The sequence below is a fragment of the Dreissena polymorpha genome, unplaced genomic scaffold, assembly GCF_020536995.1.
Source record: "Dreissena polymorpha isolate Duluth1 unplaced genomic scaffold, UMN_Dpol_1.0 chrUn061, whole genome shotgun sequence".
Taxonomy (NCBI): Eukaryota; Metazoa; Mollusca; class Bivalvia; order Myida; family Dreissenidae; genus Dreissena; species Dreissena polymorpha.
Window position 1 is genome coordinate 107,199 of NW_026273375.1, and position 18,975 is coordinate 126,173.

Genomic DNA, 18,975 nt, shown 5'->3' on the forward strand with positions numbered 1-18,975 from the left:
TTTTAAAAATGGTCAACAATGCCAGAGTGGAATCCGATGGATTCTAAATCAGGACATATTGTAGAACTCGTTTATGTAAAAACATTTTATGCGTACTATAAATCCAGTTTTTTTGCTTCACATCCAGACTATATCGCTCATATTTCGTTTAGAGGACGTTTAGGTTTACAATTTACCTAATTTGCAATAATTGTTTGATTTAATGTTTGCCGAATATTTTCTTACGTGATATTTATACACACCTGCCAACATTTTCAAGACGAAACTCGCAATAAAAATATTATAATTCTATTTTATAATAGTTAAATAATATGTAGCACGCTTGTATCACAGATATCAACGAGTGCGCCAGCAACCCATGTCAAAACGGGGCCGTCTGCAACAATCTTCTAAACAAGTACACGTGCACGTGTGCGGAAGGATGGCAAGGAACAAACTGTGACCAAGGTTCGTTGCTGAATAAATGGGTAGAGCGTCTAATATGTAGATTGTACTTTTTAATAGCATTGTTTAATATTTAACTTTAATATTTGAATGATACACATTATTAGATAATGAAGATTATTGTATGAATACATGTAGACTCGATGTATAACTTTGTATTATCAGCAATTATGAAAACTCGTACGTGAGTAGTTAATTCTTTGTTCGTATGATGCAATCACGCCAACTTAAATGTTTATTACATTTTGAGTTTGTTGGATGTACTATCAAAGAAGCCAAAGATGAAGCTCGTTTTATAGCGATCAATTGCATTTCTCAGCCAATAAAGAGTTTCATTTGAAATTGTATGTTTTATCTCCAACGTCATAATTGTCTTAACTGCTATACTTTACGGTGTGATTTTTGCAAACTTTGCGTTTACTCAATTAAAGACACTAATTTCAAATGTGTTTCAAAATATCATCGTTTTCATGTAGACATTGACGAGTGTGCAAGCAATCCGTGTCAGAACGGCGCCACGTGCAACAACCTTCTCAACAAGTACACGTGCACGTGTGCCGGAGGATGGCAGGGAACCAACTGCGATCAAGGTTTGTAAAAAGACAATACCGTTTAAGAAATTTTCTTTCTGTGTTTTCTTTCGAATACATAAATATTTACACTTTGTTCGTGGGTAGGTGATTTCTGGGGTAAATTGGTGACCATTGCAGTCATACACAGGATACACTTACTATAGCGTCAGTTGCATTCGAACATCGAATTCATAGTCAATGTGCCGGTTTCGTTTGTTTGGATCATTGGTATGTGACCGGACAGTGGGTATGCGTAGAATGCGACTGCATTCAAATACTTATGGTCATACCAGTTTAATTTTGCGTTTACCGCCTTTGCCTAGTACTTTTTGTATTTCTTATGGTGCATCTACACAACAAATTTGTTTTCACAATCTCGTATACTGTTAAGATATCGACGAATGTGCCAGTAACCCTTGCCAGAACGGAGCCAAATGCAACAATCTCCTCAACAAGTTCACGTGCGACTGTGCCCCTGGTTGGCAGGGAACAAACTGTGACCAGGGTACGTACCTTAAAGGGACATTTTCACAGATTTTGCATGTATTGAAGTTTGTCATTAAATGCTTTATATTGATAAATGTAAACACTGATCTAAAACGCTCCAGTAAACAAATGCAAGAATAAAATTAAAAAAAAATAAAAAGTAACCCTCAACCGGGATCGAACCACTGCCCCCTGGAGTCCTGGAGCAAAAGTCTGCCGCTTAGACCACTCAGCCATCCGTGCTCATACAATGCGTGTTGTATTTTATACTTTATATACGCAATCCTCGTAGTTTCACAAAATATAACGACAACAACAGAACTCTTCAAATTATTCAATGGTTTCGCGTTGCAGCGCTTGATAATTTTCAGGTCTTTAAATCGTCAAAAGATGCGTATAATGGATATGTTAGAGCATGGTAAATGTTCAGTGTTACTGTTTCCTCACAAATATCATAACTGAAGCGAAAATTTGCGAATCTGAAACAACTATTTTTAAATTTTGACAAAAAAGGCCCCTTTAATGTGCTCTGGCTACTTATTTACTGGCCTATGCTTTTTCCCTAATTTCGTTTGAGAAAATATATTGTATGAACTATGAACTCGTGTCCGAGAGAATATCAAAGTCAACAATCCTTTCTAGACACAATTCATAATGATGTCAATAGTGTTAAACGTTTTATTGTCTTGTCACTGTAGACATCGACGAATGCGCTGAAAATCCGTGTCAGAACGGAGCCACGTGCAGCAATCTCGTCGGCAAGTACATGTGCAAATGTGTGCCAGGTTACATCGGGAATGACTGCGAAACGGGTAAGTTCAGTTACGAGTTTGTATGAGTTTTAGTGCTATTTAATATATTTCCAAATTAACGTCAGGCCATCGTCTCGCTGTATGCCCATATAGCGAGTGCAAATATAACACTCAGATGAAAAGCTCTGGAAAGTAACATTTTCTGTACAGGAAATGTTGTCGAAAGAATGATTGATTCCGTTTTCCTTCACTTTATGGACATTTAGTATATCCATTATACAATTTATGTTTAGCTTAGTAAACGTACAAGCTCCCGAAAAATTCGTTGCAATTTGACCAATGTAAGATGTTTTTCACATTTTAAAATGACGGAAAATATTTCGTTTGACAAATTTTTACCGTGATTTTTTTTTTCATACACCCATTCTGTATGATAAAATGATCTTTTCAGAGGTTGACGAATGTCAGACAGCCCCGTGTAAGAACGGTGGCACGTGCTCGGATCTCCTGAATGACTTCAGCTGCACGTGCACTTCGGAATGGGAGGGAAAGGACTGTGGAAAGAGTACGTGCATTTGTGTGATTTATTTTTGGTCTTCAAATGAATGATCGAATAATTGAAATGTTATAATCATTTGAGCCTTGTTCTGAGAAAACTGGGCTTAAATCATGTGTGTAAAGTGTCATCCCAGATTAACCTGTGCAGTCAGCACAGGCTAATCGGGGACGACACTTTCCGCCTAAACTTGACTTTCGGTAAGGATTGACTTCCTTGAAACTAAAAGTACCATAAAAGCGGAAAGTGTCGTCCCTGATTAGCCTGTGCGGACTGCACAGGTTAATCTGGGATGACACTTTACACACATGATTTAAGCCCAGTTTTCTCAGAACACGACTCATTGTATTAATGCAAACAAGCAAAATAAAGTAAATGACTTAGAACATGCAGGGGATTGTATGGCCAAGTGGTGAGCGCGTGCAGAACATGTAGGAGATTGTATGGCCAAGTGGTAAGCGCGTGCAGAACATGTAGGAGATTGTATGGCCAAGTGGTGAGCGCGTGCGATTTCATTATCGAAGGGAAACATGTTCGCCTGTAGACGATAAATATTTGTATTTCAACTTATATCATGATATTACGTGTGATTACTTTTATTCAAAAATAGGCTTTTTAATCATAAAACGTGTACTGAACTCTATATCACATGCAACATAACAACATATAATGTTAAAAATAAATAAATATGATAATTAAATAGATTATAGGAATTTATAAGTAAATTTAATTATCATAACTGTATGTCAGAAATTATCAGGAGATACAATTAATATGATAATTAATAATATGATATGAATTTATACGTTAATTAAATTATCATAACTGTATGTCCGAAATTATCAGGAGATATTTTAATAATATGTTTGAATAATGTAAGAAAATGTTAAAAGTTTATTTACATCAATATTTATAAATAAAATAACTGTTATAATTAATGATACATCTTATATCATAATAATAAGTGTTCAACATATTTAAAGGTTTATTTCTAGCAAGTAGAAACTGGTTCAAAATATTTGAAGGTTTATTACAAGAAAGTAGAAACATGAAATATCCTTGCATTCATTGTAGAGTAGACTAAGTCAACAAATTGAAAGATCAAAGCTAGTATATTTAGATAGGAAAATCTAGAGACTGTATATTTAACAAGGCATTCAATTGAAAATGGTCAACGATATTGACATAGGGGCCTGACAGTAATACCTTGTTTGCATCAGTCATACAAAGTTGCATCAGTCATACAAAGTATCGCACCGGGAAACGTAATCTTATTCAACTATAAGAGTACATTAAAACTTTATATCACCACAAATAATCAAATTAGATGTCTAGAGGGATTATTCGATAAGTGTGTACATACTTGAATAGTTTGGTTTCTCCGTTCCCAGGGTGTCAATGATTCAGTACATTTAGCAATTCAACCAATCAACAATAAGCACGTGAAGAAACGGGCACTAATGACCAATCAAAGTTATACGGGAGTTTTATGCAAATTAACCTGTAGACAAAATGTAGATGTTTGGTCAGAATAAAGCACTCTGCGCTTAGATTTTGAGGTGAACGGATCGAGAAAGATCCAATCATGTAATTGTCAGACTGTACTTATATATTTGAAAATATGAATTATATTAGATATTAAATTGGATTGGAATTCACATATGGCGTTGTTGTTGACTTAATAGAAAGGGACGGACTTGACCTATTCGCTATGTAACAAAATGGAGTTAACGTGAATCACGTCATTATGGCAATACGCGCATGACGTGAAATCGAACGATAGGTTACACACTATTAAATGAAGCGAAATGAACTTTGTTTGTTACCGTGTGTTCGCCACGAACAATAAGCGATTACGTGACACACAGCTGTATACACACGAAGTATGATCCCATTGAGTAATATAGTTTGATTGAGAGGCGATTTTGTAACATATAAATAAGATTAATGTATTAAACACAAACTTTTCACTCTGTAAGGTCAATATTGGGTATATGTACGTAACGCTTATCAAAAACGTTTTTCAGATGTGGACGGTTGCAAAGAAAACCCGTGTCAATTCGGAATGTGTGTTGACAAACCGATTGGCTTCGTGTGCAACTGCGTACCTGACTACACCGGGCGCCTATGTGAATATGGTAACCTTGCAAGCGTTTGTTTTGAAACGCTCGTTATATAATACAAAGTTTCCAAAATGGGTTTACAGCTTTGATTATAGGTAATAGCTTTAATATAAACGGTAGTTTCTTTAGACAGTGTTCGAAAAAATATTGTCATCGAGTGTTGGTTTCTTCTGTCTATGATTTTAATGTTTGACATCATGTTATTTCAAACTAGTGTCAAATACGCAATTTTTGTCAAATAAAACTCGATGTCAAAAACCAACCATCGATTATTTTCGTCCTCATATTAATCGTAATGAAATAAATAATAAATTGAATTACCAGTGTCATTTCATTTTCAATAAATTTGCGACGATTAAAACACAACGATATGTATTCATATCATTTATTGGTGACCCACATAAGTGTAAATCTTTGCATAGATGAATCACAATTACCCGTTATTGTTACTTTTGACCTTCCATATTGACAGTGTCATCAACCGCGACCGTATTATAAATTCGTGTTTAAATGCTGCGTTACTAATAAAATAATTATATTTTTTTCTTAGTTGTCAATCAGCCAATGGACGGTAAATGGAGCGCGTGGCAGGCATGGCAGGGATGCTCGGTCACGTGCGGGAAAGGCGTTCGCAGACGATATCGCGCGTGCGATGACCCGAAACCGGATTATGGCGGAAAACCATGTGCAGGAGTGGCGTTTGAACAGGCAGAGTGTACCGGAAGCGGGTCTTGCCCAGGTATTAGCGGGACTTGTGATCATTTTTCGGCATAGCCGTCTTACCCAAGTTTTGACCTTTATCATTACCTATAAACATGTTCGATAAAAAATTCCAGACCCCGTTAGTTCCAAATGAGTTGGCTAATTTTAGAATTCTGGGGATTCAGCATCCCGCCTAGAATAATGTACATCAAAAAATTAAAAAAATATGTCTTATTTGTGCCCTACATTGTTTAGGACCCGTCTTATCATACCCCTATTACCATTGGTAATGGGGGCTATATATGCGTCATTTTGTCGGTCTGTCGGTCGGTCGGTCGGTCGGTCTGTACCGAACATTTCAACCGATCTTCACCAAATTTGGTCAGAAGTTGTATCTAGACGATGTCTAGGTCAAGTTTGAATATGGGTCATGCCGGGTCTAAAACTAGGTCACTGGGTCACTTAGTGCGTTTTAAACCGAAAGTTTGTCCGGACCATAACTTACTTTGGCACATTTGTTCACCATCATTGGACGGTGTGTCATGCGAAATAATTATGTCGATATCTCCAAGGTCAAGGTCACACTTTACATTCAAAGGTCAAAAATGGCGTTAAATAGGCTTGTCCGGGCCATAACTATGTCATCCATTGTGAGATTTTAATATTACTCGGTACATTTGTTCACAATCATTGGACGGTGTGTCATGCGAAAGAATTACGTCGATATCTTCAAGGTCAAGGTCATACTTTATGTTCAAAAGTAAAAAATGGCGTTAAATAGGCTTGTCCGGGCCATAACTATGTCATTAATTGTGAGATTTTAAAATGACTCTGTACATTAATTTTGTTCAGAGTCATTGGACGGCGTGTCATGCGAAAGAATTCAAGAGTTTAACGGCCAAAATTGCCATAAATGATAATGATATAATAATTCTTAAAAATCGCCATAAATTAGCTTCTCGTGTTTTGTGAAAACAGCATGCAAAATATTCTGTGTCAATGCAGCATGTGCGGGTATACGTCACGTCTGTGACAAAGCTCTAGTTCTAACAAGATCGAGACATCCTTTTCGAAAATTCTTCTTATTCTCCTTGAAGATGTTTGAATAGATCTCGTATTTACACATGTAATTGGCATAATTGTGTCAAATAATGATGAGAAATTGGGTGAAATATTTGGGTTTTCTTTATGTACGAAATATTGACAAGTATATCAAAAAGATTAAATATTTGGATCTGGTGTATGTTTAACAACAAAGGGGTTACGATGCTGTTAACACAAGCCTTGGGCTGTATTTGCATTATTTATTGGTATCACAATGCTGATTAGCGGGTGCATACTTGAATAGTGACTTCTCCAGGTTGTAATTCAGCCAATCAGAAATAAAAACGCATAGAACACTGACCAATGGGATTCATAACAGAGTTTCACTGGGCAGATGTTAGAGGGAAACATAGAGTTAGCGTTTAGACTTAGAGGCGTGCGGATCGAGAAAGACACAATCATGTAGCAATCACAACGTATTTGTATAACTGAAAATATTAAATATGTTAGACATTAAATTGGACTAGAAACTGATATATGGTGTTGTTGAATATTTTATCCTGCGTAATGCAGACAAATTAACATAAATAGAGTGGGACCGACTTGTCCCATGCGCGACACGAGAAAATGGTAGTTAATGCAAAACTCGTCATCTTGGCAATTCGCGCATGACGAGATATCGAATGATAGGCTACACACTGGTAATTTAAGAGTATTGAACATTGTTAGTAACTATGTGTCGTCCATGAACTATGAACGATTACGCGACACAGGACGTTAAATGGTGCTCGTGAACCAAGGATTCGAACAAAGAAATACTACCACTTACGATTACGAAGCCATGAAAAACAACGCGAAGAAACTCCGTTTCGGCAACTTCTGTAACCAGTAACAACGACCGTGAGCCGGGATCAACGACATCAGACCGCACACATTCTGCAACTTCCGGTGAGTGACTGTTTTATTCCCTAACGCTTGTATCAAAATGGCAAATCAAATAATCCCTGAGTTATTTCAAAATTTGAATGAACAAATTAAAGATGTTAAAACGGCCATAAGCACTCAGACTATTTCACAGGTTGTACAATCATTTGATGGAAATTCAGAAGAATTTAAAAATTGGATTAAAAATGTAGAAAAATATGGAACACTTACCAATTTAGATGAGAATAAATTAAAATTTGTTGCTTACCAATCTAGTAAAGGGCTTGTTAGTGATTACATACATCGATTTTTGACTGACGATACGACAGGGACATGGACAGATTTAAAGGAACAGCTTAAATTAAGATTCGCGGAAATTCAAGACCCACAATACGCTTTCTCATTATTAAAGACGACTAAACAAAGGACCGACGAAAATGTTCAAATATACGCTGAGCGACTTTTATCTCTTGCGACTGACGCATACGAAAATATTGAAGGAAATTTAGACTATAAAGAAAAACAATTAGTAGAAATATTTATCGACGGATTACCGCACGACTATTTGAGACTTAAATTAATGCGCGAAAATCATGCAACGTTATCAAATGCTTTAAAAAGCGCTATACATGAGCAAAGTGTCAGAGCTAGGTTTGAGTTACGATCACAAATAAATGGACTTTATAACATTACGACCGATAATATTCAGACAGATATCGATTATATTAGGTCATCTATTGTTTGCACATATTGCAAGAAACACGGTCATTCTATTGAAATCTGTCGCCGTAGGCAACGCGAAATAAGTGCATATACGGTAGGGCGGAACTGTCATACGATAGATCAAAACGGTAACAGGCGCAAGAACGAATATGACAAAAATTGGAAAGATAAAATTGATTGTTGGAATTGTGGTAAATTAGGACACTTTAGAAGAGAATGTACTCAAAAGAAAACGTACATTAATCGAAAAAACTAGGAAATTCTTACCAAAAAGGGGTCTATGGTAAGAATGGAAAAGTCGAGACATATAATATCGCTTTGTGTGGTAGTCCAAATTCTTGTGTTATTTCAACAGGTGGTTATCAATTTAGGAGCTTGATAGACTCGGGCGCTGAAGTCAGCATCGTGAGTAAACGTACTTATGATATGTTAAAACACAAACCAGCACTGATAATAAAAAAAGTAAATCTAAAGTCGGTAAATGGAAATTCATTATATGTCCACGGATGTGTAAAATTGAGATTCAAAATAGGGAGCATATATAAAGAGCACATGTTTTTTTTTGTAGTAAGTAACATAAATAGAAATGTTATTTTAGGAAGAGACTTTTTACAAAATAATGGTGTCCGTTTATACTTTGATTTAGGATGTTTGAGGATTGATAACTGTTATGTACCTCTAGAAGAAGATGTACACCTTTCAACGATAGCGAGATTAACTAGACATACTGTGTTAAAACCACAAACTGCCTATAGACTCTTTGCTCAAGCTAAAAGAAACTGCATACGTTCAAATACGAATTATGAATTCAATGGAATAAGCAATTCTTTCTTTGATAATGAACCCGGTTTAACAATTGTTAATTCAGTCGTCAAGACAACGCGTGATAGACAATTTCCCATTTTAATTATAAACAATACGCACAAAACAATAAGGCTTAGACGACACTGTGCCATAGGGCGAATAACTTCGGTAAATGATAATGAAATATGCTCAGTACAAGAAGTTATTAAAAATAATCAGCCGAAATCAGGTTTATCTAAAGATGAAATCTTATCAGATTTACGTGTAGATGAAAATCAAAAAGAAAATATTCTACCGATACTCTTAAAACACAGAACTCTCTTCGCAAGAAATAATTTAGAATTAACACAAACTTCAGCGATAGAATTTACCCTAGATACAGGGGATCATCCTCCCATTAAATTAAGGCCGTATCGAACACCATTAAACAATAAGATAATCATAGATAAAGCCATCGACGAAATGCTAGACGCAAACATAATAAGTCCATCAAGAAGTCCGTGGAGCTTCCCTATTGTTTTAGTAGATAAAAAGAAAAATAACCATGATTCAAATAAAGATAATAAAGATGAGAAAAGGTTTTGTGTTGATTTTAGACAATTAAACAAAATTACAAAACCAATTGCCTATCCATTACCATTAATAGATGATATACTGGCGTTATTAGGTAAAAGTAAATATTTCACCAGTTTAGATTTGATATCGGGATATTTGCAAATACCTATAAAAGAAGAGGACAAAGAAAAAACGGCTTTTGCTTCGGGATTCAGAGGTCTATTTCAATTTAATGTTATGCCCTTTGGTGCCTCCTCTGCAGGTGCTAATGGCTGAACACATGTGAATGGACTACAAAATAAAGTGAGATAGATGTCGAGACTTAAAGACCCCAAAATTTTGTATATAGAGAAATATGTTTTGAATGTATATGTATTAAATATGTAAAACAGGATTATAGGGGACGGTATCGTCCGATTTTGATAATGTATCGTCATTAGCATTGATTTACGGGTTTAGAATGAAATGAAAATGTCATACTTTAGTATACGGGTGAAATACCAATTACCCGTGCGCAATAACAACCAGCTCTGACACCGAATAATGAAGTTTGAATAATTTATTATGCAAATATGGTTTCATTTCCCCAATGTAATGCAATTATCGGGAACATCTGTTGATACGGTCATAGTTCTATATCACAATTAGGCTCGTAGGTCAACATAACTTCAAACTAATGAAATTTAAATAATTGATTTCATAAGTGTAATTCCAATTTCCCAAGGTACATAACGATACAAGTTCGGGTTGAATGTATATCGGGGTCTGCATAATTGATTATAGACGTCTTAGGTATCATTCCAAACGACGCAAAATACCTGTATCGTTTATCGATCTAATGTGTGACGAGTCTGTCGACGCTTTAGTATCGTATCAGACTAGTTTATGACAACGCACTTGACAACGACATTAACCAACACTAGCTTATGCCCTACAGAGCTCAAGTAAGAACCATTTTCGGCATATATAACATTTTAATATAGTTTGTAAATATCCTTAAAAGCAACGCACTGTATTTTTTATTAGTATAATACAAAAGATACAACTATATTGCTATGATTCATTAAAATTTTGATACTGATCGTATATATACTTTTTTCTTTTCTTTATAAGAATAACTACATTAAGACAAGGGCTTTTGTTTGTAAATTTTTGTTCGCAAAATAGATAAAACATAATAAAGCACAATGCATTTTATTGAATAGACAAACGCGTATAGTTTAAATAAAACATAATAAATTTGCGTCATGAGAATCGCGTTCCTTTAGCACATTAATTTTATTTGGGTATATCTTATCATAGGTGTGAATAGTAATCTGAGTGCTAATATAGCAAATTCCATTAATATGTAAATAAAAGGCCCGTTTATCATTTCATGTAATTGACCCTATAAGATTTGCCAATGCGATACAAGTTAAGGAGAAAAGCAGCACTCCTGACATTGTTGGCGTGGTTTTCCTGCAGCAACATGCGTTCATAACGCATTTGAGATCGTGATCAGATCTTAACACCCCGACAAAGAAGAAGAATATGTCATCGACATACCGATATCTTCGACGACGATGTATCCGTCGAGAATCAGATGACGTAACAGACGACTTCAATTAGGATCCAACATTGTCGACATGGATCCAAATTGTGAACCAGCATCAGTACCATACAACGAGTGGACTGTTAATGGACATTTCACGCGTCGTCGAAAATGATTTTTAAAGATACGATGATATGAATGGACTTGATGATGAAAAATCGCGCGTACGTTGTACATATATTAGGTGAACATTTTATCGTCTATGAACTTATATATATATGTGTGTTACCTTAATTACGTGTACATAAACAATTAGTATAATACTACAGTCATGAGCGCAGTCATTCTGCAGAACTCTTTATAATAAACGTTTGAAGTATTCTAAATCGTGCAACAGCCGAGGACCAACAGCTTCTCCGACCGACCATCATCGTCTTCATTCGGAAGCCGCCGTCTTCAATCGACTGCATGTTACCATCTACAACCAGATGTCACATACTCTCCAACCGGACGTCTCATCTCTTCACCTAGACGCCACATCGCCTCCAGCAAAGATGTCAACATGGGCACTATTCGTATTGGATTTCCCAAATCAGTGACGCATTCCACGTCATTGTGATTGACATTGACTATTTAAATATTCCGACGTTTTATTATTTCAGCAGAAACATTCGTTAAAGCTTTCATTAATAATTTGCAGATTTTCATCATATATATGTTTTAGTCACTGATGTTTTCATGTTTGCGTGTTTGATTTTCTACATAGTATGTATTAATATGTTTTCGTTTACTTCCATACTTACATTCTTAAAGATTTTTCTGTATCCTAAAATACATAAAAATCAAATTGAGAGGATAAGTTGTGTCAAATAATGATGAGAAATTGGGTGAAATATTTGGGTTTTCTTTATGTACGAAATATTGACAAGTATATCAAAAAGATTAAATATTTGGATCTGGTGTATGTTTAACAACAAAGGGGTTACGATGCTGTTAACACAAGCCTTGGGCTGTATTTGCATTATTTATTGGTATCACAATGCTGATTAGCGGGTGCATACTTGAATAGTGACTTCTCCAGGTTGTAATTCAGCCAATCAGAAATAAAAACGCATAGAACACTGACCAATGGGATTCATAACAGAGTTTCACTGGGCAGATGTTAGAGGGAAACATAGAGTTAGCGTTTAGACTTAGAGGCGTGCGGATCGAGAAAGACACAATCATGTAGCAATCACAACGTATTTGTATAACTGAAAATATTAAATATGTTAGACATTAAATTGGACTAGAAACTGATATATGGTGTTGTTGAATATTTTATCCTGCGTAATGCAGACAAATTAACATAAATAGAGTGGGACCGACTTGTCCCATGCGCACCACGAGAAAATGGTAGTTAATGCAAAACTCGTCATCTTGGCAATTCGCGCATGACGAGATATCGAATGATAGGCTACACACTGGTAATTTAAGAGTATTGAACATTGTTAGAAACTATGTGTCGTCCATGAACTATGAACGATTACGCGACAATTGCATTTGTCTGACACGATTTATAAGAACGGAATTGTTGTAATGTTTAGGTTTTTAAGGCATTAAAGATGCAAAACTAGGTTTTGCAGTATTTAAATATGCTGATAAAACATACCGTTACATTATAATCGCACTACATAGATTTTTTAAATATTTTTATCGGTTGACTCTTTTTGAAAAAAGTTAAAATTGAATCAGTATATGTTTTGATTGCTCTTTTAAATGTCTTAACGCGGCAAATTTAAGCATCTGGAGCAAAAACCTAACTGTGTTATAAGTAGGCTGCAGATAATTAACGCATTGCTGAAGTTGAATAAGTGATTCATGTTTTAGGACAATAAAATACGTACACTTGGCAACTGGCTCTCTTGCAATATTAATTTACTGACCCAATTTAACACTATAATTACGTGGTAAGTTCTAGGCCGTGTAACTAATTGTGGCTAGTGGCCGGGTTTTCACGGGAAACAACGTTATCCCACTTTTTGTTTCAGTACAAGAACAAGTTAAGTTTTATTTGCCATCGTGTAGCGGTCTTTTCCCCAAAAATATTTCCTCGGAGAATAACCGGGAAGCCGGGGGTAAATTTGAACTATTTTGAGTATACATTAACATTTTTGCGATGAAACATTACAGGGGCAGGTCTGCACTTACATGCAGTCGTGAATACCCATGGGGACCTATAAAAACAACCTTTTGTTTCAGTTGCTGTTAATGGACAATGGGGTGCGTGGTCTGCACCCGGCGGATGTAGTGTCACGTGCGGAGAAGGCGTTGCCATGAAAACCAGGTAGAAAAATTACAAGTATATATTACTTGAATAAATGTTTAAAGAAAGAAAAATATGTGTTTAAGCTTTTGAATATTGTGAATGTTTACTCTTTACCATTTTTTGTTTCGTGCTAATTATTCTATAAAGATACAAGGTACACATATGTTATAGGAAAACTACTAGATATACCTAAAAGTATTTCCTGCTTTTATGCAAAAAAAAGACGTCAATAATTGTAAAAACAAACAAACATGTTCTTTGTTTACAAAAACACCGTTTTAAAAGGAATAAAATGCCCACACTAAATAGAGACACTGCGCCTTAATGCACTTGGTATGTCTACAGGTTGTGTGACAGTCCCGCACCCAAGAACGGCGGTAAACCTTGCGAGGGCAAGGCCACTGAGACAACCGCCTGCAAGCAAGATCCGTGCAAGGCCGAGAGCCACTCATACAGTGCCGACTATAAGAACGTAAGTGACAGCTCTAAGAACGTAACTGACAGCTATGAAAGCGTAAGTGACAGCTATAAGACCGCAAGTGGCAGCTATAAGAGCGTAAGTGACAGCTATAAGTTAGTGGCAGTAAAACGAACGTAAGTGATAAGTGACAGCCATTAGAACGTAAGTGACAGCTATAAGAACATTAGAGACAGCTATAAGAGCGCAAGCGACAACTATAAGACCGTAAGTGACAGCTATAAGAGCACAAGTGACAGCCATAAGAACTTAAGTGACAGCTATAAGAACGTAAGAGACAGCTATAAGATTGAAGTGACAGCTATAAGACCGTAAGTGACCGCTTTAAGAGCGCAAGTGACATCCATACAACTTAAGTGACAGCTATAAGAACGTAAGAGACAGCTATAAGAGCCCAAGCGATAGCTAAAAGAGCGCGAGAGCTATAAGAGCGTAAGGGACAGCTATAAGAACGTAAGTGGCAGCTATAAGAGCACAAGTGACAGCTATAAGAACGTAAGAGGCAGCTATAAGAGCGCAAGCGACAGCCATAAGAACGTAAGTGACAGCAATAAGAGTGTAAGTGACAGCTATAAAAGGGTTTGTGACAACTATAAGAGTGTAAGTGACAGCTGTAAAAGCGTTAGTGACAATTATAAGAGTGTAACTGACAGCTATAAGAGCGCAAGTGACAAATATAAGACCGCAAGTTACAGCTATAAGAACGTAAGTGACAGCTATCAAAGCGTAAGTGACAGCTATAAGACCGTAAGTGACAGCTATAAGAGCGCAAGCGACATCTATAAGAACGTAAGTTACAGCTATAAGAATGTAAGAGACAGCTATAAGACCGAAAATGACAGCTATGAAAACGTAAATGACAGCTATAAGAACGTAAGTGACAGCTATAAGAACGTTAGAGACAGCTATAAGAACGTAAGAGACAGCTATAAGAGCGCAAGTGACAGCTATAAGAACTTAAGTGACAGCTATAAGAGCGCAAGTGACAGCTTTAAGAGCGTAAGTTACAGCTATAAGAACGTAAGTGACAGCCAGAAGAACGTAAGAGACAGCTATAAGAGCGCAAGTGACAGTTATAAGAACGTAAGTGACAGCTATAAGAGCGTAAGTGACAGCTATAAGATCCTAAGTGACACCTATAAGAACGTAAGAGACAGCTATAAGACCGCAAGTTACAGCTATAAGAACGTACGTAACAGCTATAAAAAAGTAATAGACAGCTATAAGAGCGCAAACGACAGCTATAAGAACGTAAGTGACAGCTATAAGAACGTACGTGACAGCTATAAGAACGCAAGTGACAGTTATAAGAACGTAAGTGACAGCTATAAGAACGTAGGTGACAGCTATAATAACGTAAGAGACAGCTATAAGAATGTAAGATACAGCTATAAGAGCGCAAGTGACAGCTATAAGAACGTAAGTGACAGCTATAAGAACGTAAGTGACAGCTATAAGAACGTAAAAGACAGCTATAAGAATGTAAGTGACAGCTATAAGAGCGCAAGTGACAGCTATAAGAACTTAAGTGACAGCTATAAGAACGTTAGTGACAGCTAAAACAACGTACGCGACAGCTAAACGAACGTAAGAGACAGATATAAGACACGAAGTGACAGCTATAAGAAAGTAAGTGACAGCTATAAGAACACAAGTGACAGCTATAAGACCGCAAGCGACAGCTATAAGACCGCAAGCGACAGCTATAAGATCGTCAGTGACAGCTATAAGAACGTTAGAGACAGCTATAAGACCGCAAGTGACCGCTTTAAAAATGTAAGAGACAGCTATAAGAACGCAAGTGACAGCTATTAGAAAGCAAGTGACAGCTATAAAAGCGCAAGCGACAGCTATAAGAACTAAGTGAAAGCTATAAGGACGTAAGAGACAGCTATAAGAACGTAAGTGACAGCTATAAGATCCTAAGTGACAGCTATAATAACGTGAGAGACAGCTATAAGAGCCCAAGCGATAGCTATAAGAGCGCGACAGCTATAAGAGCGTAAGGGACAGCTATAAGAACGTAAGTGGCAGCTATAAGAGCACAAGTGACAGCTATAAGAACGTAAGAGATAGCTATAAGAGCGCAAGCGACAGACATACGAACGTAAGTGACAGCTATAAGAGTGTAAGTGACAGCTTATACAAGCGTTAAGGACAGCTATAAGAGTGTAAGTGACAGCTATAAAAGCGTTAGTGACAATTATAAGAGTGTAACTGACAGCTATAAGAGCGCAAGTGACAAATATAAGACCGCAAGTGACAGCTATAAGAACGTAAGTGACAGCTATCAAAGCGTAAGTGACAGCTATAAGACCGTAAGTGACAGCAATTAGAGCGCAAGCGACATCTATAAAAACGTAAATGACAGCTATAAGAATGTAAGAGACAGCTATAAGACCGAAAGTGACAGCTATAAAAACGTAAATGACAGCTATAAGAACGTAAGTGACAGCTATAAGAACGTTAGAGACAGCTATAAGAACGTAAGAGACAGCTATGAGAGCGCAAGTGACAGCTATAAGAGCGAAGTGACAGCTATAAGAACGTAAGTGACAGCTATAAGAGCGCAAGTGACAGCTTTAAGAGCGTAAGTGACAGCTATAAGAACGTAAGTGACGGCTATAAGAGCGCAAGTGACAGCTATCAGAATGCAAATGACAGCTATAAGAGCGCAATTGACAGCAATAAGAACGCAAGCGACAGCTATAAGAGCTCAAGTGACAGCTATAAGAGCGCAAGTGACAGTTATAAGAACGTAAGTGACAGCTATAAGAGCGTAAGTGACAGCTATAAGATCCTAAGTGACACCTAAAAGAACGTAAGAGACAGCTATAAGACCGCAAGTGACAGCTATAAGAACGTACGTGACATCTATAAAAACGTAATAGACAGCTATAAGAGCGCAAACGACACATATAAGAACGTAAGTGACAGCTATAAGAACGTTCGTGACAGCTATACGAGCGCAAGTGACAGTTATAAGAACGTAAGTGACAGCTATAAGAACGTAGGTGACAGCTATAAGAACGTAAGAGACAGCTATAAGAATGTTAGAGACAGCTATAAGAGCGCAAGTGACAGCCATAAGAACGTAAGCGACAGCTATAAGAACGTAAGTGACAGCTATAAGAACGTAAGTGACAGCTACAAGAACGTAAAAAAAACAGCTATAAGAACGTAAGTGATAGCTATAAGAGCGCAAGTGACAGCTATAAGAACGTAAGTGACAGCTATAAGAACGTAAGTGACAGCTAAAACAACGTACGTGACAGCTATACGACCGTAAGAGACAGCTATAAGATCGGAAGTGACAGCTATAAGAACGTAAGTGACAGATATAAGAACACAAGTGACAGCTATAAGACCGCAAGCGACAGCTATAAGAACGTCAGTGACAGCTATAAGAACGTGAGAGACAGCTATAAGACCGCAAGTGACCGCTTTAAAAATGTAAAAGACAGCTATAAGAACGCAAGTGACAGCTATTAGAAAGCAAGTTACAGCTATAAAAGCGCAAGCGACAGCTATAAGAACTAAGTGAAAACTATAAGGACGTAAGAGACAGCTATAAGAACGAAAGTGACAGCTATAAGAACCTAAGTGACAGCTATAAGAACATGAGAGACAGCTATAAGAACGTAAGTGACAGCTATAAGAACGCAAGTGACAACTATAAGAACGTAAGAGACAGCTATAAGACCGTAAGTGACAGCTATAAGAACGTAAATGACAGCTATAGGAGCTCAAGCGACAGCTATAAGAACGTAAGAGACAGCTATAAAATCGTAAGTGACAGCTATAAGAGCGCAAGTGACAGCTATAAGAGTGTTAGTGACAGCTATAAGAGCGCAAGTGACAGCTGTAAGAACGCATATGACAGCTATTAGAGTGTAAGTGACAGCTATAAGAGCGCAAATGACAGCTATAAGACCGCAAGTGATAGCTATAAGAACGTAAGTGACAGCGATAAGAACGTAAATGACAGCTATAAGAGCGTAAGTGACATCTATAAGAACCTAAGTGACAGCTATAAGAAGGTAAGAGACAGCTATAAGAACGTAAGTGACAGCTATAAGAGCGCAAGTGACAGTTATAAGAACGCAAGTGACAGCTATACGAACGTTAGTGACAGCTATAAGAACGTACGTGACAGCTATAAGAACGTAAGTGAAAGCTATAAGAACGTAAGTACGTAAGTTACAGTTATAAGAACGTTAGAGACAGCTATAAGAGCGTAAGCGACAGCTATAAGATCGAATGTGACAGCTATAAGAGCGCAAGCGACAGCTATGAGAACGTACGTAACAGCTATAAGACAGTAAGAGACAGCTATAAGAACGTAACTGACAGATATAAGAACGCAAGTAACAGCTATAAGAACGCAGGTAACAGCTATAAGAACGCAAGCAACAGCTATAAGAGCGCAAGCGACAGCTATAAGAACGTAAGTGACAGCTATAAGAACGTAAGATACAGCTATAAGACCGCAAGTGACAGTTATTAGAACGTAAGCGACAGCTATAAGAACGTAAGAGACAGCTATCAGAACGCACGCGACAACTAAAAGAACGCAAGTGACATCTATAAGAGCGCAAGCGACAGCAATAAGAACGTAAGTTACAGCTATACGAACGTAAGAGACAGCTATAAGAATGTAAGTGACAGCTATGAAAACGCAAGTGACAGCTATAAGAACGTAAGAGACAGCTATAAGAACGTAAGAGACAGCTTTAAGAGCGCAAGCGACAGCTAAACAACGTAAGTGCCAGCTATAAGATTGCAAGCTACAGCTATATGAACGTAAGTGACAGCTATAAGAGCGCAGGCTACAAGTATAAGAACGTAAGTGACAGCTATAAGAGCGTAAGTGATAGCTATAAGAACCTAAGTGACAGCTATAAGAACGTAAGAGAAAGCTATAAGAACGTAAGTGACAGCTAAAAGAACGTAAGAGACAGCTATAAGAGCGC

The 18,975-nt window shown here is 37.0% G+C and overlaps 1 protein-coding gene across 1 annotated transcript in view; it reads left to right on the forward strand.

Annotated features, from left to right (window-relative positions):
- The window catches only part of LOC127863928 (fibropellin-1-like), a 41,972-nt gene that overhangs the window by 20,387 nt on the left and 2,610 nt on the right, over window positions 1-18,975 (forward strand). Inside the window, exons 20-28 of the mRNA XM_052403611.1 lie at window positions 334-447; window positions 921-1,034; window positions 1,408-1,521; window positions 2,201-2,314; window positions 2,706-2,819; window positions 4,838-4,948; window positions 5,484-5,672; window positions 13,458-13,542; window positions 13,870-13,996. Of these exons, the coding sequence (XP_052259571.1) occupies window positions 334-447; window positions 921-1,034; window positions 1,408-1,521; window positions 2,201-2,314; window positions 2,706-2,819; window positions 4,838-4,948; window positions 5,484-5,672; window positions 13,458-13,542; window positions 13,870-13,996 (1,082 nt within the window). The remainder of the gene's footprint in view (window positions 1-333; window positions 448-920; window positions 1,035-1,407; window positions 1,522-2,200; window positions 2,315-2,705; window positions 2,820-4,837; window positions 4,949-5,483; window positions 5,673-13,457; window positions 13,543-13,869; window positions 13,997-18,975) is intronic.